A 20,145-nucleotide genomic window follows, 5' to 3' on the forward strand; every position below is an offset into this window, starting at 1 on the left:
AAGCCGGCATTGATGAAATGAAATTCTTAAAGTTAGTGATAAAAGAGACTCTGAGACTGCATTCTGCTGTTCCTTTATTGATTCCAAGAGAATGTGGTGAGAGATGTGTGATTAATGGAAGAGATCCAAAATATTGAGTGAACCTGAGAGCTTTAGTCTAGAGAGGTTTCTGGATTGTTCTGTTGACTTTAAGCGGACTAATTTTGAACAAATATTTGGTCCTGGTAGGGGAATGTGTCCAGGAATGTCATTTGGTCTTCCTGACACTGAGCTTCCCCTAGCAATGTTATTATATCATTTTGATTGGAAACTTCCAAATGAATGAAACCTGAAGATTTGGATATGACAGAGAAATTTGGTTCAGCAGTAAGAAGGAAAAAGGATCTTTACATCATTCCTGTTCCTTATCATCCTTCAACAGCTGCATAACCGTGCTGGAAGAAAAAGGGTAAATAATACTATGTTCCTAAGGTTTTCAATTATTCAGAAAACTCTGTGATTTAGGGAATCATAAAAATTGCTCCAGCTGCTTCTGAATGGATGTAATAATAAATAAATTACCATCATCCATGGCCTGTTGCATAGGCTCAATCTTGAAAAATGAATTTTTAAATGTCATCCTGCCTACCAAATGCCTCATTTGTTGACCTTAAAAGCATGCTTGGTAATTACTTGGCCTACAATCGTTGAACAAAGGATTTGGGCATGATAATTAATTAGCTTAGAATCTTTGACACAAGATTTGGATGGTTGAAAACAAGTAGTGATGATAATTAATTTTGAGTAGAAAAGTCAGTGGGCTAGGTAACTTAGGGGTGACAAGAGACTATGACCAAAAAGTATGTGGAGGCATTTAACGGTTGTAATTTTTGACCTTAGAAATGTGAATGTGGTAAATTTACTATTGATTTGGAGGGTTTCCTATACATACCATGATTCATTTCTCCGATTCTATCACAACATCCACCACCCAAACACATACAAAATACACCAGCCTTTCCTTTCTTTTGTATTTCCACAAATTGTCTTTCCTCACTTATGAGAGTGTTGGATATGGTTCATACTTTGCATGATCTTAACAGATTATCGGCTTATGCCGATGCATTCGTGGGCAGGATGAGGGGGCAATGCCCTCTTCACGGTAAGCCTAATTAGTAATTGGGTTTAAAATTGCTTTGCAAATATTTGGACCTGGGTCGAGTTAGATCGGGGTAGTCAAAATGGGGTAAGATTTACTATTATATGCATTTTGTGATAGGAAAAAACCTAATGTGACAAAATATTGAGAGAGAGGAGAGAAAGAGTGAACTATCGTCACTACTATTGTATTTCTGCAGATTACTAAGACTCAATAAAATCTTCTCTATCTTGAATGTTAGAAGTAGTTCCTATATTGAGAACAAATCAGGGTAAATTGTGTGTCCTCCTTACTTTCCTGCTTTGTTATTGTGTGTCTTTGCCTAGGGGATGTTTCTCTCATAATCAATTGATGGTTTTACCACAAAAATCTCGTGTCCGTTATTTCATTATTATTGTTTTCACACTTGGTTCTCTTATTCCAAATTTATGCTGTAAATTAGGTTTATCAACTTCCTAACAAAGCATTCATATTTAGAAATTAATTTGGAATGATCAACATACTTTTATAAGTGTGGAAGTACTATAGCATTATTCTGGTGTTCAATTTCCAGAAAATACGGATCTGAAAAAGGTTCAAAGCTTCTACATGGAAGCAACTAACCAGTGTTTAATTTCCATACATGGTCTTAGTCTTCTCTTCATTAATTATTTCTTCATTTCTTCAGCTTCCAGGACAGTTAATTAGCAGCTTTTGCATGTGCTCTGCTTTTTCTTTATTTCCCAGAGTTGGGACAAGCTATCTGGAGATTCGTACAGCTTATTTGCAAAATGTAATTAAAATATTACCATTAGTTTGTTATGATCCTAAACGTGATGATTAAAAACTCCATCAACTATTTCATAGAATGTAATTATTGTAAATAAAACCATCCTGGTAGATGCTTCCAGGTTCCAGCTAATCATTAGTTCTGAATAGTACTAAAATCAAGGTCAACAAAGCTCTAAATCTAACAGTCTCTACCTCTAATTTTTTCATGGACCTTGAATTGTCCACCTTCTCAATCCTTCTCACCTTTTTTCTCTTTCTCTTCATGGTGCTGAGTATAGGGAAGAGATCCAAAACCAGTAACAAAACTTTACATTTGCCTCCAGGGCCATTGAAATTACCTCTAATTGGAAATTTGCACCAGCCCATCACAGACAAAGAGACTTGGCCAGGAAATACGGTCCCCTTATGCTCCTGCAGCTCGGCGAAGTTTCCACTGTTATTATTTCTTCTCCGGAATATGCAAAAGAGGTAATGAAAACCCATGATGTTACCTTTTGCATCAAGGTCTGAGATTCTGGTAACAAAAATCATGGCCTATGATTCTACTGATATGGTATTTTCACCGTATAATGAGTATTGGAGGCAGCCACGAAATTTTTTTACGTTGGAGCTTTTAAGAGCAAAACGAGTACAGTCTTTCCGATTGATAAGAGAGGAAGAGGTGTCCAGTCTCATGAATTGGATTGCTTCAAATGCGGAATCAGAATTGATTAATCATACGGATAAAGTTTATTCATTAATATATGGCATCAATTCCAGGGCAGCCTTTGGCAACAAATCCAAAGATCAGGAATTGCTCATATCAGTAATCAATGAAACCGCACAACTGGCGGCAGGTTTCAATATTGCAGATCTGTATCCTTCCATTGAATTGCTTCAATCAATTACTGGCATCAAGTCTAAAATAGAGAAGTTGCACAAAGAAGCTGACAGAATTGTTGAGAAAATACGCTGAGGATCTGATTGATGTTCTTTTGAAAGTTCAAGAACATGGCGAACTTGAATTTCCCTCAACTATCGACAACATCAAAGCAGTTATCCTGGTAAGTACCTTACCTGCTTGTGCAATTTTCTCATGATTCCATTGGTAAAAGTAAAATTCAAACCAAATCACTTTCCATACCTCAATGCCCTGTTTTATTTCAGGACATTTTTGGTGCTGCTGGTGAAACATCTGCCACAACTATAGATTGGGCAATGTCTGAAATGCTAATAAATACAAGAGTGCTGGAGAAGGCACAAGCTGAAGTGAGGAACGTCTTTAATAGGAAAGGCAAGATCGATGAAACTAGCATTGAGGAAATGAAATTCTTAAAGCAGGTGATAAAAGAGACTCTGAGACTACATCCTCCTGCTCCTTTGTTAATACCAGAAGAATGTAGAGAGAGATGTGTGATTAATGGATTTGACATACCCATCAAAACCAGAGTCATTGTTAATGCATGGGCGATTGGAAGAGATCCAGAATATTGGAGTGAACCTGAGTGCTTTACTCCGGAGAGGTTTCTTGATTGTTGTATTGACTTTAAGGGGACAAATTTCGAATACATCCCATTTGGGGCTGGTAGGAGGATTTGTCCAGGAATGTCATATGGAATGGCAAATGTTGAGCTTCCACTCGCAATGTTGTTGTATCATTTTGACTGGAAACTTCCCAATGGAATGAGGAATGATGATTTGGACATGACTGAGGCCTTTAGTGTGACAGTCCGAAGAAAAGATGATTTGTGGCTGATTCCTATTTCTTATGTTTTAAGGGTGATTATGTTTTAAATCTGATAAGAAAAAGACCAAAGACAGGAAAGAATATCTCTTCCTGTTTTTGCTATTACTTGACTCCATTTACCTATATGATTTAGAAAGTCCAGCAGATGAATTCCTAGAAAGGGTGGAGCGTTAGAAGCCCAAACACAGGCAGACCAACTTGAAATAGCCATAATTTTTTGATCTAAGAGGAGTTACGGGGCCCATAATATATCAACGGAAAACTCGTTTCGAGTGCAATGATATGACATCCTAGTATCTCGGTTGGAGGTCGTTTTTGGGTTCAAAATAAACTGTTTTGGCGTGTCTCGGGGCCATTTAAGTTTTCCAACGTTTTTTCCTATTTTTATTTAGGATTTCTTTTTTTAATTAATTTGGATTTTATTTCCTTATTTATTGGGAGTCTTGTTAGGGTTGACTGTCACCACCTTATATAAACATCTTATTCATTTTTGGAAATTATAAAATAATTATTTAGATTTTACTTTAAAATTTATGATTTAACTTTCTGTGATTATAACTTGCTTATCGATTCTAAAAGTATAATTGAGTGTTAGCCTTGTTGTTATGCTAACTCACTGCATAACTATCATCACTGCATTTGTTTGCACCGCTTGAAGCAGCTGAAGCCTAATATGCTTCTAGTTTCCCAAGTCTGGCAAGTGTGGTTGGCGTCTTACCACGTGTTACAATCTGCAAATTCTTCTATTTAAAAGTATTATATATAACAAAACGTCAAATACCTCGCTCAAATATATATTCATAGGACAAGGCATTTATGTTTCGTAAGTACTGTCAAGTACTTGGTCCAAGGATTTTGGCATATTATACTCGTCAAAGTTACCATTATACATTTTCTTTTTCTTCCCTGAATCTTTCTAAGTATTGGGATATTTATGGTTCGCTTTTCTATTTGTTTCATATGAAATTGTATATATTTAAAAAAACTATTTAATAAAGAATACTATTATAAATATGAATATAATTTAGGAATCCTATTAGGAATTACAATAGGAATCCTATTAAAAAAAGAATATCGCATATACTACTTATAAATATAGGGTGAGAATTAATTCAAGTTTATGAGAGAATATGAGAACATAGAATATTTAATGTAAAGGTTATTAAATACCATAAGAAGAGTGTCTTAGAAACTAGGATCGCTTCCACTCTACGTACTGGTTAGAAACTAGAATTTGTTTTCGCTTGGTTAATTGTACCAGATTTATGGTATTGTGTATTCTTGTATATCGTGTTCATGAAACTATAATGGATTTCTCTCATCCGTGGATATAGACGGGTTATGTCAAACCACGTAAATATCATGTCTCCGTGTGTAGTGTGATTTTATTCTTATGTTATTTATCTTGAAAGTATGTTTTTCGCGGTGCAATCTCCTAATACCAAGGAGGTTCAGTAATAACTTGTATGATCTGAACTTGACCATCAGTTGTAAGGCTCTCAATATTTGTAAATTAAATGAAACTGATCGGTGGCTAGGGTGGTGTAAAAAAAGTACTAGTCGGCAGAGGCTGTCCTTTTCATAAATTCTCTTGTCTGTATTCTAGAGCTGGGACTGGCTTTCTGAAGATTCGGGTGGCTGATACCATGCAAGTGAAGTTAAAAAGATACTGCTTTCAGGATTTTACAATTCACTGAAAGGTGGTGAGTGCAAATTCCTAAAACTATCCTTTCAAGAGATTAAAATATTGGATATAAAACAAAACTTAATGTCGATGTTTCAAGCTAATCCTTACTTCAGAGTAGGACATAAATAAGGTTACAAAAATCAAGTTCCAATAATACTCAAAATTCTCAAAACCAATCCTCAGTTTAGTTTTCTCATCATGGAGCTTGGATTCTCCACCTTCTCAATGCTTCTGACCTTTCTTTTCTTTGTTTTCATGTTCCTGAAGAAGAGATCCAAAACTTTTGGCAGAACTTTTCATTTGCCTCCAGGGCCATGGAAATTACCTCTTATTGGAAGTTTGCACCACCTTGTTGGCTCTCTTCCGCATCATAGACTGAGAGATTTGGCCAAGCAGTATGGACCCTTTATGCATCTACAGCTTGGAGAAATTTCCGCGGTTGTTGTCTCTTCTCCGGAATTCGCGAAAGAAGTTATGAGAACTCATGATGTAAACTTTGCATCAAGGCCTCGGATTCTAGCACCAGATATCATGTCTTATGGTTCTACTGATATTGCCTTTGCACCATATGGTGATTATTGGAGACAGCTACGAAAGATTTGCACGTTGGAGCTTTTAAGCACAAAACGAGTCCTGTCTTTCCGATTTATAAGAGAGGAGGAGGTGTCTACTCTCGTTGATTGGATTGCTTCAAAAGCAGGATCACCAGTCAACCTTACCGAAAAAGTTCACTCACTAACATATGGTATCACTTCCAGGGCTGCCTTTGGCAACAAATGGAAAGATCAAGACTTGTTCATATCAATTATCAAAGAAGCCTCAGTTGCTGCAGGAGGTTTTAACATTGCTGATCTGTTTCCGTCTATTAAATTTCTTGAATCTGTGAGTGGAATCAGGCCTAAACTAGAGAAGATGCATAAACAAACTGACAGGATAATTGAAAACATTATAAATGAACACAAGAAGGGTCAGGCAACATTAAAAATTGGTGAAGAAGATGAAGATCTGGTTGATGTTCTTTTGAAAGTTCAAGAGCATGGTGATCTTGAATTTCCCTTAACTACTGAGAACATCAAAGCGGTAATCTTGGTATGTTTTTTCAATTCTCATATATGAACTTAAGTTGGTGTTTATTTTTGTCTCCTGATTGCCGAGTAGAATATACAAGTAATTTTTGAATAGCATGTGGTTTGGCTCAGATTGGTGAATAAATTTTCTTTTCAGGATATTTTTAGTGCTGGTAGTGAGACATCAGCCACAACTGTAGATTGGGCGATGTGTGAAATGATGAAAAATACAAAAATACTGGAGAAGGCACAAGCTGAGGTGAGGGAAGTCTTTAGAAGAAAAGGGAAGAAAATCGACGAAGCAAGCATTGAAGAAATGAAATTCCTGAAGCTAGTTATAAAAGAGACTCTGAGGCTGCATCCTCCTGCTCCTTTGTTAATTCCAAGGGAATGTAGAGAAGCGTGTGTGATTAATGGATTTGACGTACCCATCAAAACCAGACTCATGGTTAATGCGTGGGCGATTGGAAGAGATCCAAAATATTGGACTGAACCTGAGAGCTTCATTCCAGAGAGGTTTCTTGATTGTTCTATTGACTATAAGGGGAAAAATTTCGAGTTCATCCCGTTTGGTTCCGGTAGGAGGGTGTGCCCAGGAATCTCTTTTGGACTGGCCAACGTGGAGCTTCCGCTTGCAATGTTGTTGTATCATTTTGATTGGAAACTCCCTAAAGGAATGAAGAATGATGATTTTGACATGACCGAGTGTTTCGGTATGACAGTCAGAAGAAAAGATGATCTCTGCTTGATTCCAATTCCTTATCATCCATAGCCATTTGCATAGGCTCAATTGAAAGCAATAGCTGTTAATTTACTTTGATCTGTCAGCAATTACAAATAGAAGTCATTTTCAAGATGATTGCTTTGCAGTGAGCATTGTATTTTTACAGAGTACAGGAAGCCTTTCAGGTCTATTAATATGCAAGTTCTTTTTGTTTGTATATCTGGAAATTGTTGACTCAAAAAATAGAGTTTGACTTGGAAGAAATAACTTCTTGATGGACTCAAAATGTTATGAATCTGACTTCAAATGGAGAAATCTTGTACTTAATCTTGAGAATGCACAGCTTAAATTTATATTATATATAAAATTTTATTTGCAGAACAACTACAATAAGACCATGGGGTTCAAATTGCAGGAAAGATGGACCACATTATGTTGATTTTGCCCTTTGTTATTATAAAATTATTCATTGTTTCAGATAAATAATCAGTGGCTGTTGAAAGGAGGAGGATAACACTGATTTTTTTCTCTGTTTTCTAGTTAGAAGTACGGACAAAATAATGTTTTGAAATTTTATATAATCTTGAAAGTGACCAAAAAGAAAATCTGCTGTCAAGCTTTAAACTTACTGGAAATCATAAAACCTATCTTATTTGTGGATGCTTAATTCAGAAAAGCTGAACCCAATCCTCTCTAATCTATACTTTTCTCATGGAGCTCACTTTCTCCACTCTATCAATCCTTATCACCTTTCTTCTCTCCCTTCATGGTGCTGAGAACAGGGAAGAGATCTGAAACTAGTGATAAAACTTTACATCTACCTCCAGGGCCATGGAAATTACCTTTCATCGGAAATTTGCACCAGCTTGTTGGCTATATACCCTATCACAGAAGAAGATACTAGGCAAAGATATATGGACCATTTATGCATCTGAAGCTAGGGGAAGTTTCAACTATTGTTGTTTCTTCGCCTGAATTCACCAAAAAAGTAATGAAAACTCGTGATGCAATTTTTGCATCAAGGCCTCAGATTTTTGTAGCAAAAGTCCTTGCTCATGACTCATTTGGCATTGTGTTTTCACCATTTGGTGATTTCTGGAGACAAGTACGAAAAATTTGTACTTCAGAGCTTTTTATTATGAAATGAGTCATGTCGTTCCAATCAATAAGAGAGGAAGAGGTGTCTGATCTTGTTAATTGGATTACTCCAAAAGCAGTCTCACCAATTAACCTTACCGAGAATGTAGTATTTGGTATCACTTATTGGTGAAACTACAAGAGTGGCAGAGGTTTTAATATTGCAGATCTGTATCCTTCCATTGAATTTCTTTAATCAATCACTGGAATTAAGTCTCAAATGGAGAAGCTGCATCAAGAAGCTTATAGGATAATTGAAAACATTATCAATGAACACAAGACGTGACAGGAAACATCAAACATTGGCATGAGTGAAGAAGCTGAAGATTTGGTTGATGTTCTTTTAAGAGTTCAAAGAAGCAGTGATCTTCGTAAGTATTCTTACTTGTTTTGCAATGTTCTTGATCGTTCTTAAAATTTCATTCAACACTAGCTGAACTGAAATCCAATGCCAACAGCAATCAAACATTTGAAATATTATGTTTGTTTGTCATTTACTTTGTTTAGTACTTGGCTTGTAACTCCAGACGTTTAAGATGAGTGATATGAAGTCAGCAGAAATTGGTCCTTATATAACATTGTGTGCAATAGAATATAATCTCTGTACTTGTTTGATTTTTGAGAAATGTAAACAAATTATTTTTTCAGGCATATTTGGTGCTGATGGTGAGGCAGCAGCCACAGTTGTTGATTGGGTGATGTCTGAACTGATGAAAAACACGAGACTGCTAGAGAAGGCACAGGCTGAGCTGAGGGAAGTCTTTAATAGAAAAGGCAATATTGATAAAATGAAATTCTTGAAGCTAGTTCATGAAAAGAAACTCTGAGATTACGTCCTCCTGCTCCTTTCTTAGTTCCAAGAGAATGTAGACAAAGATGTGTGGTTAAAGGATTTGACATACCCATGAAAACAAGTCATTGGATTGAACCTGAAATCTTCAATCCAGAGAGGTTCCTCAATCATTCTTTAACTATAAGGGGACTGATTTTTAATACATCCCATTTGGTGCTGGCAGGAGGATATGCACTGGAATGTCATTAGGTCTGACAAATGTCGAGCTTCCACTAGCGAGGTTGCTTTACCATTTTGATTGGAACTTTCCCAATGAAATGAAGAACGAGGATTTCGACATGACTGAGATCTTTGGTATTGCAGTTGGAATAAGAGATGATGTTAAGTAAAGCATAAAAACGGTGTCATTTGGATTGCCTACACGCTATCGTTTTTGGAGGCTTACAAGAATTGATCTCAGCCATTGCTTAGTAGTCTGATCTGACGGTTCTCATCACTCACACAAGTCAATCTATAAAACAAGACTAATCGACAGAATTGCACAGTTCAATCGACTCCTCTTTTGCAGTCTAATTTGCTCTGCTAGGGCTTGTTCTTCAGGCAGTCTCAAATATTATAATCGGGTCACAATCTTTGTAATTGTGAGTTGAAGGTTAGGGTTACAGTCAGATTTGAGGGATTATTGTGAGTGAATGATTTGGGGAAATTAGTGATCTCTCTTGTAATCTTGTACGTTCTTGATTCTTATGGTGCAGCGAGCCCCAAATTCTTGGAGCTTAACGTGGACGTAGCTTATTCCAGTGGAATAAGTGAACCACGGTAAAACTTTGGTGTTCTCGTTTTCTTTGATGTTTAAGTTTCATGTATGTGTGTGTAGAGGTGGAACAAATGGGCCGGATTAGGCGGGTCAACCCTAACTCGGCCCGTAACTAAGCGGGTTGAACCTTTGACCCTAACCAGGCAGCAACCCCCGGATGGGCCGGGTTGCAAAATGGCAACCCGCAACCTGGCGAGTTGTTGTTTTGTCTCTTTTAAAAGAGACCCACCAACTCGCAGGGTTGGCTGTTATCAACCCAGCGGGTTGGCTGTTGTCAACCCAGCGACTTGACTGTTATGGAATAACGGCCAACCCGCCTGGTTGACAGCAGCCAACCCGGCGGGTTGGCGGAAAAAATAAAAAAAATAAATTTTTTTTTTCAAATTACCCCTTTACCCTTGAAATATAGCCGTTGGAGGGGTCTTTTTCGTCATTTTTCTTTCTCCTTTTTTTTTCTTCTATAAATTGGCCCTAAACTCTCACATTTTTCTCACAACTCAAATTCTCTCATTCTTTCATATTCTCTAATCTCTAATCTATCAATTATTCATTTATTCTCTTAATCTCTTTGTTATCAATTTGCTCGTATTTTAATTTTTATTAGTTTTTGCAATTTTTAATTCATATTTCCAATTTTTCAAATTCCAAATTCCAAATTCCATATTCTAATTCTCTTTCTTTAATTTTTATTTCTTCTATATCAATTTTTTTTTTTCAACTACAATGGATAGATATTTCTCTCCCATCAATTACAATGATGAAGGAAACTAATATCCTAGTCCTAGTCCCACTGATTTTACTAACATAAATGCAGGAGGAGATTCAAATAATCCCTCTTTCCCATTCTCAGAATCCGATACACCTCAAAATATGCCCTCGATTCCAACAGCTCCCAGTGGTTCTAGAAGTCGTCCTCTTAATCGTCGTGCTCGTCCAACTTCATCTCAAGCTAAGGCGGGATCATCAACTGTCGTCGAAAGCGAAGACAGACACACATCAAACGTTTGGGCGCATTTTGACAGGTTTTACAAGACAGAAAATGGCGTTCAAGTCAAGAAAGTGCGATGCAAATACTGTGGAAATATTTATAAAGCTGATTCAGGTAATTGTACTAGTACTTTAAAAAGGCATGCTAATAAACATATTAATCAACATGGAAATAGAGAAAGCAATCAAACTCAAATAACTAATATGGGTACTAATTGACGTTATAATTCTGATGTATATAGGGAACAATTAGCTTTATATATTGCTGCAATTGATCAACCTATTAATATGGCTGAAGATAAATATTTGAAAGATTTGTTCAAAATTCATTTTTCATGATTAAAAGTTATTCTAAAATGCAACTAGAAATGATAATAAAATTGTTTAAAAAAGAAATTGAATTAAAAAATAAAATACATACTTGTCTGTTAGTGTGGCTCTAACTCAGATATTGAGTGGTAGAGCTAAACAAGATTATATTTGTGTGACTAGTCATATTTTGAAATGAATGTAAATTAAATAATCTTTATTAGGATTTAGATTAATGGATGTTGATCATGTGGTGAACAAATTTATATAAAATTGTTGAAGTTTTAGAAGATTAATTTTGTTAGTAAAGTCATAAGTTTAACTTTAGATAATGCAAGTTCTAATAGTAAAGCTATAAATTATTTTCAAAGTAATTATCCTTTATATAACAATTTGAAGTTTTTTCACCAACGTTGTGCATACCATGTTATAATTAATTGTGAAAAGTGGTATGAAAACAATTAAAGAAAATATAATAGAATTAGAGATTGTTTGCTTGGATTACTAGTAGTAATAAAAGAAATTTGAATTCAAGACGCTTGTATAAAACAAATATGTCTCCTAGAACTTTGCAATAGACATGCATGTTAGATGGAATAGTACTATAATGCTTGATTCATGTTTACCTTATGCTAATATAATTAGTTATTTTGTAGCAAATAATAGAGGTCCTCATATTTGGTAGAAAATGATTGGCAAAAAGCTAAAGTATTTCATTCTTTTCTTAAAACTTTTTACCAATCCACTTTACAACTTTCTGTGTGTATTATTCTACTAGTCATTGGTAATACATACAAATTATAAAAATTTTCGAGTTTTTATAAAAAACAAAGACAATGTAATTTAATGCACACATAAAGGCAATAGAATTTTTTTTTTCTAATATTGGGAACCCATTCTTTTCTTTATGTTTAGTGCTATATTTGATCCTAAATTAAATTAGAGGTCTAGAAAATGGTTTTGACAATTTATGTGAAAATTTACAAACAAATATATGCCATCAAATAGGAGAGGTAAAAAATACACTTTTCGAAGTATATTTCCAGTATGAAACAGGTATGGGAACGCCAAAGAGGCGAAACATCCAGGGAAGCTGCATAGAAGAAACAAATGAAGATTCTACTCTTGGGGTGCACTGAATAGGCAAGAGGACCCGAATCCGAAGACACCTCCTCTTCAGAAGCTCCACCAACAACAAAAACTAATGTATGTCTTCCATGCAGTCGCAGAGTAATGAGCTTCAACAATATTTGGCAACCCCTAAATGTTACCAGTAGATCCACAACAGAGAGCCAACATGATCTCTTAGATATTGGAGAGCCAGAAATGTATTTTTCCGGTATTATCAAGACTTGCCTGGATGTTTTCCTGTTCCTGTCTCAACGTCTCATCGAACAAACATTTATCAAGTGAAGATTTAAATGAAAGGAGGACTAAACTTTCACCACAAATATTGAAGTCCTCACATGTCTTCAGATTGGGAACGGTCGTGCCATCAAGGTCAATACGAGGTTGTCGACGATACTTTAATAGAATATTTCAATTTTGTAATATAGAGATACGGATGAGAGAGGCTAGTAAACCCCAAAATTAGTTGTTTTGTAAATTGTAAATTGTAATTAATTGTCAATTATTAACTCTTTTTTCCTATCAAGTTTTTGTCCTATGGTTTTTCTTAGTGAGGTTTTTAACAAGGCAATATATTGTAATTTCTTATTTTATTTTTAATAAATGAATAAATTTAATATTCTTATATTACAATTTAATGTATTAAAATTGAATTAATATTTGGAATGTTAACAAAAAAAAATTAATTTAATTTAATTATTGTATTTGAAAAGAAATTAACAATTAACTAAAAACAATTACATTTATTCATATAAATTGTTAATTATTCATTTGAAAAGTTAATTAAACATTTAAACTTAAACAAAATAAAACAAACAAAATTAAAAAAAAAAATCAAAAAGAGGGTTAACCTGGCCCAACCCCGGCCTAACCCGCGGGGTTAGGGTTGGCGGTCTGGGTTGGCCACCATTCCCTAACATTGGCGGGCCTAACCTGCCTCCAATGTTACGAGCGGGTCAGGACACCAGCCATTAACAACAACCGCCACGGTTGGGTCGGGCGCTGGGCGGCCGGGGGTTGCTTTTCCACCTCGTGTGTGTGTGATGTTGTGTGGTTTGGTGGAATTGATTAGGTTGAGATAGATTTAGCATAACAGATGATTTGCACCTTATCGCCATTCCATATCTCCCTTAAACGGTTGCATAAGCCCGAAAGGAAGCAAGAGATTTTACAGTAATCTGAACTTAGTAGAGCACTACATTGTTGATGCGTATAATATATGTTTACAATAATCTGAACTTTAGAAGCACTACATTCTAAAATTAAAGGGCTGTACTGGAACAGAGAATTTTGCTGCTGGTAGTGAGACATCTGTCACACTAGACTGGACAAAGTGTGAAATGATGAAGAATAATAAAGTACTGGGAAGGCACAAGCTGGAACAATGCAAGGGAAGATTGATGAAGCAAGCGTCAAAGAAATGAAATTACTGAAGCTAGTTATAAAGGACTTTGAGGCTGCATCCTGCTGTCTGTTAATTCCTAGAGAATTGGAAAGTGTTTAATTAACGGATTTATACCTATCAATACAACTCATTGTTAACTGAGGGGCAATTGAAAAATCGGGGGCTTTGTTCCGGTTGGAGGGTGCATCCAGGAATGTCATTTGGTCTGGACATTGTGGAGCTTCTGCTAGCAATTTGTTGTGCATTTTCATTGAAAATTCCCCATTGTAATAGCTGTCACTCACTTTGATCTTCAACTGAGAAATGAGAAAAGTCTTTATGAAAGAAACTATTTTTGATGACAACATTTTTTCCTTATAATAGATATTACATAATTATCCTGTTTCGATAAATAATTTGGATGGTTGAAAGCAGGAAGAAAATAAGTCAGCAGAAAATTTTAACCTGAATTCTCTTTCTGTTTTCAAATGTGGGGTGCTGCCGTATGTTGAAAATCAGATAGAAGACACGACGCAAGTGTTGACAAAAATATTATCCTTAAATTCTAAACAACTTTCTTCCATGACTAGAATTCTTGATCCTGTAGTTGCCTCTACCTAATTCTTAGCTCAAAAAAGCATAAAAGGTCGAGTTACTGATAATCCAAACTGATACTCTATAGTTTTCCCATGGAGCTCCTTTGCCTTCCTTTTAATCCTGTCACCTTTCTTGTTTTCTCTTCATGGTGATAAAATAGGGAAGAGATCCAAAACCAGTGACAGAAATTTACATCTACCTCCAGGGCCATGGAAATTACCTCTCATGGAAATTGCACCAGCTTGCTGGCTCTCTACCCCATCACAGACTGAGAGTTTGGCTAAGAAATATGGACCCTTTATGCACTACAGCTTGGGGAAGTTTCCACTGTTGTGTTTCTTCGCCTGAATTCGCCAAAGAAATAATGAAAACTCATGATGTTTCTTTGATCGAGGCCTGTATTCTAGCAGAGAAATCATGTCTCATGATTCTACTGGCGTTGTCTTTACACCTTATGGTGATTACTGGAGACAAGTATGGAAAATTGTACTTTGGAGCTTTAAGCATGAAACGTGTCCAGTCTTTTCGGGTGATTAGAGAGGAAGAGGTGGCTCTCATTACTTTGATTGCTTCAAAAGCCGGATCACCATTTAGCCTTACAGAGAAAGTTCACTCTTTATATATGGTATGACTTCCAGGGCAGCCTTTGGCAACAAATTCAAGGATCAAGAATTATTCATATCACTTATGAATGAAACTACAAAAGGGCTGGAGGTTTTGATATTGCAGATTTGTATCCTTCCGTTGAATTTCTACAATCAATCACCGGAGTTAAGGTCAATAGAGAAGTGCTGCGGAAACTGATAGGATACTTGAAAGTATTCAATGAACACAAGAAGAGGTACAATCAAATATTGGCAAGAGTAAAGAAGCTGAAGATTGGTTGATGGTAATACCCGTATTTTTTAATGGAGTTTTTTAAATTTATTTGTGGATTCTGGGGTAAAGTGTAATAATTTGAAAGTTTGGGGAGTACAAGGTGATGGTTGAAATAAGTGAGGACTAAATTGAAATTTTCCAGATATTTGATGAACAGTGATCATTCAATGAAAGAAAAACGGGGAAGAAGAAGAAAAGAAAGAGAGAAAGGAGAAAGAAAAGAGAGAAGAGAGAAAGAAGAAGAGAGAAGGAGAGGAAAGAGGAAAGAAAGAAAAGAAAAAGATGGAGAGAAAGATGAAACCAAGAATAGAGGAGAAAGGAGATAGGAGACCGACGGGGTGGCTGCAAAAGGGGCCGCCGGTGAGCAAAAATCCGGTGATCGGAGAGTGGAGGAAGATCGAGCAAATGGGAGGTTAGTAAAGCTTGATATTTCCTCTTTTGGTGATTTATGATTCAGAACTCTCTTTGGATTGTTTTGTCTATGATTGGTATAAATTCATGAAAACAAAACTAAAATAGGGAGATTGATTTTAATAATTTGGTGTGGGTAGAACATAGAGGTTGTTTCTAAACAAAATGGGTTAAAGATATGATTTTGATGTAAGGGTTTATTGTACAGAAATCTAACCATCGGGAACTCCGAAAATTGTTGTATGTTTTGGGTTTTTGTTTGAAGCCGAATTTTGGATATGTTGTTGTAGATTCTTGAGGAGTGTTTAGAAATTTATTTACTTAAAAATTCGAAGGATTGAATTTTATATGGATTTTGAAATGCCTTGTGAATCTGGAATTTTCGTTTTCGCAGAACATGTATTTTTGGAAAATGATTTGATTCATCTATTCTTATCCAAATTGAGTGATTTTAAATTTGGTGAATCCTATGTGTGTCTAGTTAATTCTGGAGAGTTTCATGAGGTTTGGATTAAGGGCTGAATTGTTATGAATCTTTCAAGTCAGTACCTCAATTTTGGAAAACAGGGGACAGATTTGAATGAGTTGAAAGGAAATTGTGTTTTAAATAGTTATGATTTTCGGAATGACTTGAGAAAATTATGGGAACAACTTATGTGTCTCTAGAACGCTCTGTTAAAATTATGGCTTAAAATGATAAATAGAATTTTTAAGAAAAATGCGAGCGACCGAGTTCTATTATGAGACAGTTATTAAAGCAGAAGTTATGTTAATCTTTTGGTGTGTGAATGGTCCAATGATTTTAATATTGAGGCGTTACCTTATGGGGACTTATGTATGGAGGATTTATTGAATTTGTTCATAGGGAGGCAAGGGGGCACTATTAGAAGATTTCAGTCATTTTTCGGCTTAAGGGTCGAGCTTCAAACGGTGAGTGGTTTTAATAAAAACTTTCCTTAAAAATTTTAGATCTATGCTTGTATGATATTTTCTAGTATGCCATTTTTATATTTTGGTGAGGTTTGAGCAAAATGTGAAGCTTGTGTGGTGTATTTTTCTTGCATGTTTTGGACAAATTCTAGAGTGGTTGTTTTGAGTTTTAAAGGGAATTGCTTGTAATTAAACTTGCATGCATTTGGCTGTTTCAATAAACGAGATGGTGGCTAGATATTTTGGGTTGCATGACTCGGCTGGATTGCATTTTGAGAGGTGCTTGAGTTATGTAGTTGGAACTAAAAGTTGGTTGGTTAAATACACTTGTATGCTTCCAGTTGGACTGTCCTTGAAAAAATTGATTTCCATGGTGTTTTAAAATGCTGGGAGTTAAGGCATTTTGGCGTGTAAATGTTAAGAAAAGACTCAGATTGTGAGGTAGTAATAATTTTCAATTTGGGTAAAACGTCAGTTTCTGAAACATGTTTAGAAAATTGTAGTTTCACCTATATGTGACTTTGAATATTATGTATATATAGTATGATTATAAGCACATACGAAATATGCTATTGACTTACATGTTCTTGAGACTATGCATGAGTATGCTGTGGTGCTAAAACCACCCTACGAAGTACACATCCCCCAGAGATACAGATTTTGGCTTGCCTGAGCGAGCAGGATTCCGCCAGGTATGACAGATTTTATTGGCTCTGCCTGGGCGTTGAGTGGTCCGCCAGGTATGACAGTTTCAGTGGCTCTGCCCGTGCGATGAAGATCTTGCGGGTAGACATATTTTATTGGCTCTGCTGAGCGTTGAGTGGTCCGCAGGTATGACAGATTTTATTGGCTCTACCTGGGCGTCGAGGTGGTCCGCCAGGTATGACAGTTTCAGGCTCTGCCCGTGCGTGATAGATCTTGCCGGGTATAACAGATTTTATTGGCTCTGCCTGGGCGTTGAGTGGTCCGCCAGGTATGACAATTTTATTGGCTCTGCCTGGGCGTTGAGTGGTCCGCCAGGTATGACAGTTTCAGTGGCTCTGCCCGTGCGATGATAGATCTTGCCGGGTATGACAGATTTCATTGGCTCTGCCTGGGCGTTGAGTGGTCCGCCAGGTATGACAGTTTCAGTGACTCTGCCCACGGATGATAGAATGCCGGGTATGACAGGTACGTCCCTCGCTCTGCCTGCGTGTGGGACGCCCACCAGGTATGACAGATTTTCCCCAGGTACTAGTTGGGTGAGAGTTTCACATGTGATTGAGAGATAGTTTGGATATGTATATCATTTATTTGAAAATGGGAACTTATAAATGTAAATGTTATTCGTATATGAACTGTTTCTTAGAAATGATGTTTTAGAGAAACATGAGTATTATTCGTTTATCTAATAGTGTTCAGAAAGAAGTCTTGCCATGAGAGATTTCAGCATGTGTTATGAAAGATGGCTTATATATAAAATGTGTATACGGAAATGAAATTTATAAGATGAGTGTTTTATTGTATATTGAATGTTTATTACATACTAACCATTCCCCACTCACTGAGCATTCTAGCTACCCCTCGTTTTCGTCGATTTTTCTTTCCCCCCACCAGGTCTAGAAGGTGATCGTGCAGAGGAGTGAATTTCACCAAGGTTGGGCACACGACTTATTTCACCATAGATTCTATAGTTGTATTTTGTTTGCCGCTGCAAGTTTATGTTTCTTTCATCATGTATTTATTTCTTGTTTGATTATTAAAGATATGGAAAAATCTGATACCAAAATTTCATTTTGTGAAAATTTCAATTGCCTTTGTTTATATGCAAAGATGTTACATTTTTATGATATTTTATTTATAAACCGGTTTTATAGTTTTCTCACATGGCACGTCTCGATCACCTGAGTCTCATGGGTGCAACGGAGCCTATGGGATAGGGGGGGTCGGGACGGGTCGTGTCATGATGTACTTTTGAGAATTCAAGAGCAGGGTGAACTTGAATTTCCCTTGACTACTGACAACATCAAAGCAGTGGTCTTGGTAGAAATTAACTTTTACTTGTTTAGCAATGTTTTGTACCCTCCATACAATCGACGTATCAATCTCTTAACAATGACTGAACTCAAATCCAATTAAATCAGTACTTAAGATCTTTACTCCCTATTGTTTATTCATTACTATGTCTAATACTTGGTCCTTACATAATACTGTGTGAAATAGAAAAACGATCTTTAATCACTGGTTTAACAGAGAAATGTACATAAATCCTCTTTTCAGGACATTTTGTGTGCTGGCTGTGACAGCTGCGACAACTGTAGATTGGGCAATGAGTGAACTGATGAAAAATACAAGACTGCTAGAGAAGGCACAGGCTGAGGGGAGGGAAGTCTCAATAGGAAAGGCAAGATCACATGAACGAGCATTAATGAAATGAAGTTCTTGAAGCTAGTTGTAAAAGAGACTTTGAGACTACATCCTCTGCTCCTTATTAGTTCCAAGAGAAAGTAGAGAAAGATGTGTTATTAATGGATTTGACATACCCATGAAAACAAGAGTCATTGTTAATGCTGTGGCGATGGAAGAGATCCTGAATATTGGAATGAAACTGAGATCTTCGATCCAGAGAGGTTTCTCAATCTCTGTCGACTACAAAGGGACTAATTTGAATTCACCCATTTGGAGCTGGCAGGAGGATATGCCCTGGAATGTCATTTGGTCTGATGAATGTTGAGCTTACACTAGCAATGTTGCTGTACCATTTTGATTGGAAACTTCCCAATGGAATGAAGAATGAAGATTTGGACATGACAGAGGTCTTTGGTATTACAGTTAGAAGGAAAGATGATCTGCAACTTATTGGCATTCCTTATCATCCTTCAACTGGTGCATAAGCCCGAAAGGAACGAATAGCTGTTTGTTTATATGGGATATTTATAATGGATTTTCACCAAATAAAAAAAAATAACTACATGTATCAAACAATATTTTATGGAAGTTGAGATATTGAACGGTTAGAAATATTATCTCTAATATATGTTGAGCCTTCAAACTTAAGTTTTTAGACTGGATGACAATTTAACATGGTATAAGAGCTAAAGGTTTTAAGTTCAAATCCCCACATACAGATAAAGAAAAATGAAAAAAATCCAAGTTTGATGTGAGGGGGCCTATTAGTCTGATTAATAAAGTTGACTTAGGTAAAACTCAAGCCTAAAAGTTAGCTTAAAGAAGGAGGGAGTCTAACTACATATATACACCATAGTAGCTCACCAACTTGGAGATGTGAGACAAATTCAACTTTAATACTCTCCCTCACACTCGGTGTAGAAGGCCGGGTCCAAACCCATCATGACCTTTGCAAGGTCGGGTCCAAACCCATCATGACCTTTGCAAGGTCGGGTCCAAAACTATCATCGCCTCTGCAAGGTCGGGTCTAAACCCATCATCGCCTCTACAAGGTCAGGTCTAAACCCATCATTGCCTCAATCAAACTTGGCTTTGATATGTGGGCTTGGGTAGAACTTACTCCCAAAAGTTAACTCAAAGTAGAAGAGAACCCAACCACATGTATACATCATAGCAACCCATCAACTTATTGATATGCTACAAATTCAACTTCAATACTAATATATGTTGGACACTCACTTACAAACTTAAGCTTAATTGAAAAAGATACAA

The 20,145-nt window shown here is 36.4% G+C and overlaps 1 protein-coding gene and 2 pseudogenes across 1 annotated transcript; all 3 read left to right on the plus strand.

The window, feature by feature from the left end:
• The first annotated feature begins 2,114 nt into the window (after positions 1 to 2,114).
• LOC116123403 lies at positions 2,115 to 3,682 on the plus strand (annotated as a pseudogene).
• Positions 3,683 to 5,520: 1,838 nt separating this feature from the next.
• On the plus strand, positions 5,521 to 7,161 carry LOC116123437 (premnaspirodiene oxygenase-like). The gene is made up of 2 exons (XM_031409210.1): positions 5,521 to 6,411; positions 6,547 to 7,161. Exons 1-2 carry the CDS (start codon positions 5,521 to 5,523, stop codon positions 7,159 to 7,161), a joined length of 1,506 nt encoding a protein of 501 aa, XP_031265070.1.
• An 8,265-nt stretch (positions 7,162 to 15,426) lies between these two features.
• On the plus strand, positions 15,427 to 19,432 carry LOC116123404 (annotated as a pseudogene).
• The last annotated feature ends 713 nt before the right edge of the window (positions 19,433 to 20,145 follow it).

This window comes from Pistacia vera, unplaced genomic scaffold (assembly GCF_008641045.1).
Source record: "Pistacia vera cultivar Batoury unplaced genomic scaffold, PisVer_v2 Contig142, whole genome shotgun sequence".
Taxonomy (NCBI): Eukaryota; Viridiplantae; Streptophyta; class Magnoliopsida; order Sapindales; family Anacardiaceae; genus Pistacia; species Pistacia vera.

Bases quoted from the DNA above. Each gene is read 5' to 3' on its own strand.
- LOC116123437 (XM_031409210.1), top strand. From the start codon at position 5,521: ATGGAGCTTGGATTCTCCACCTTCTCAATGCTTCTGACCTTTCTTTTC. The intron at 6,412-6,546 runs GTATGTTTTTTC...TTTTCTTTTCAG, and splicing joins ACATCAAAGCGGTAATCTTG to GATATTTTTAGTGCTGGTAG.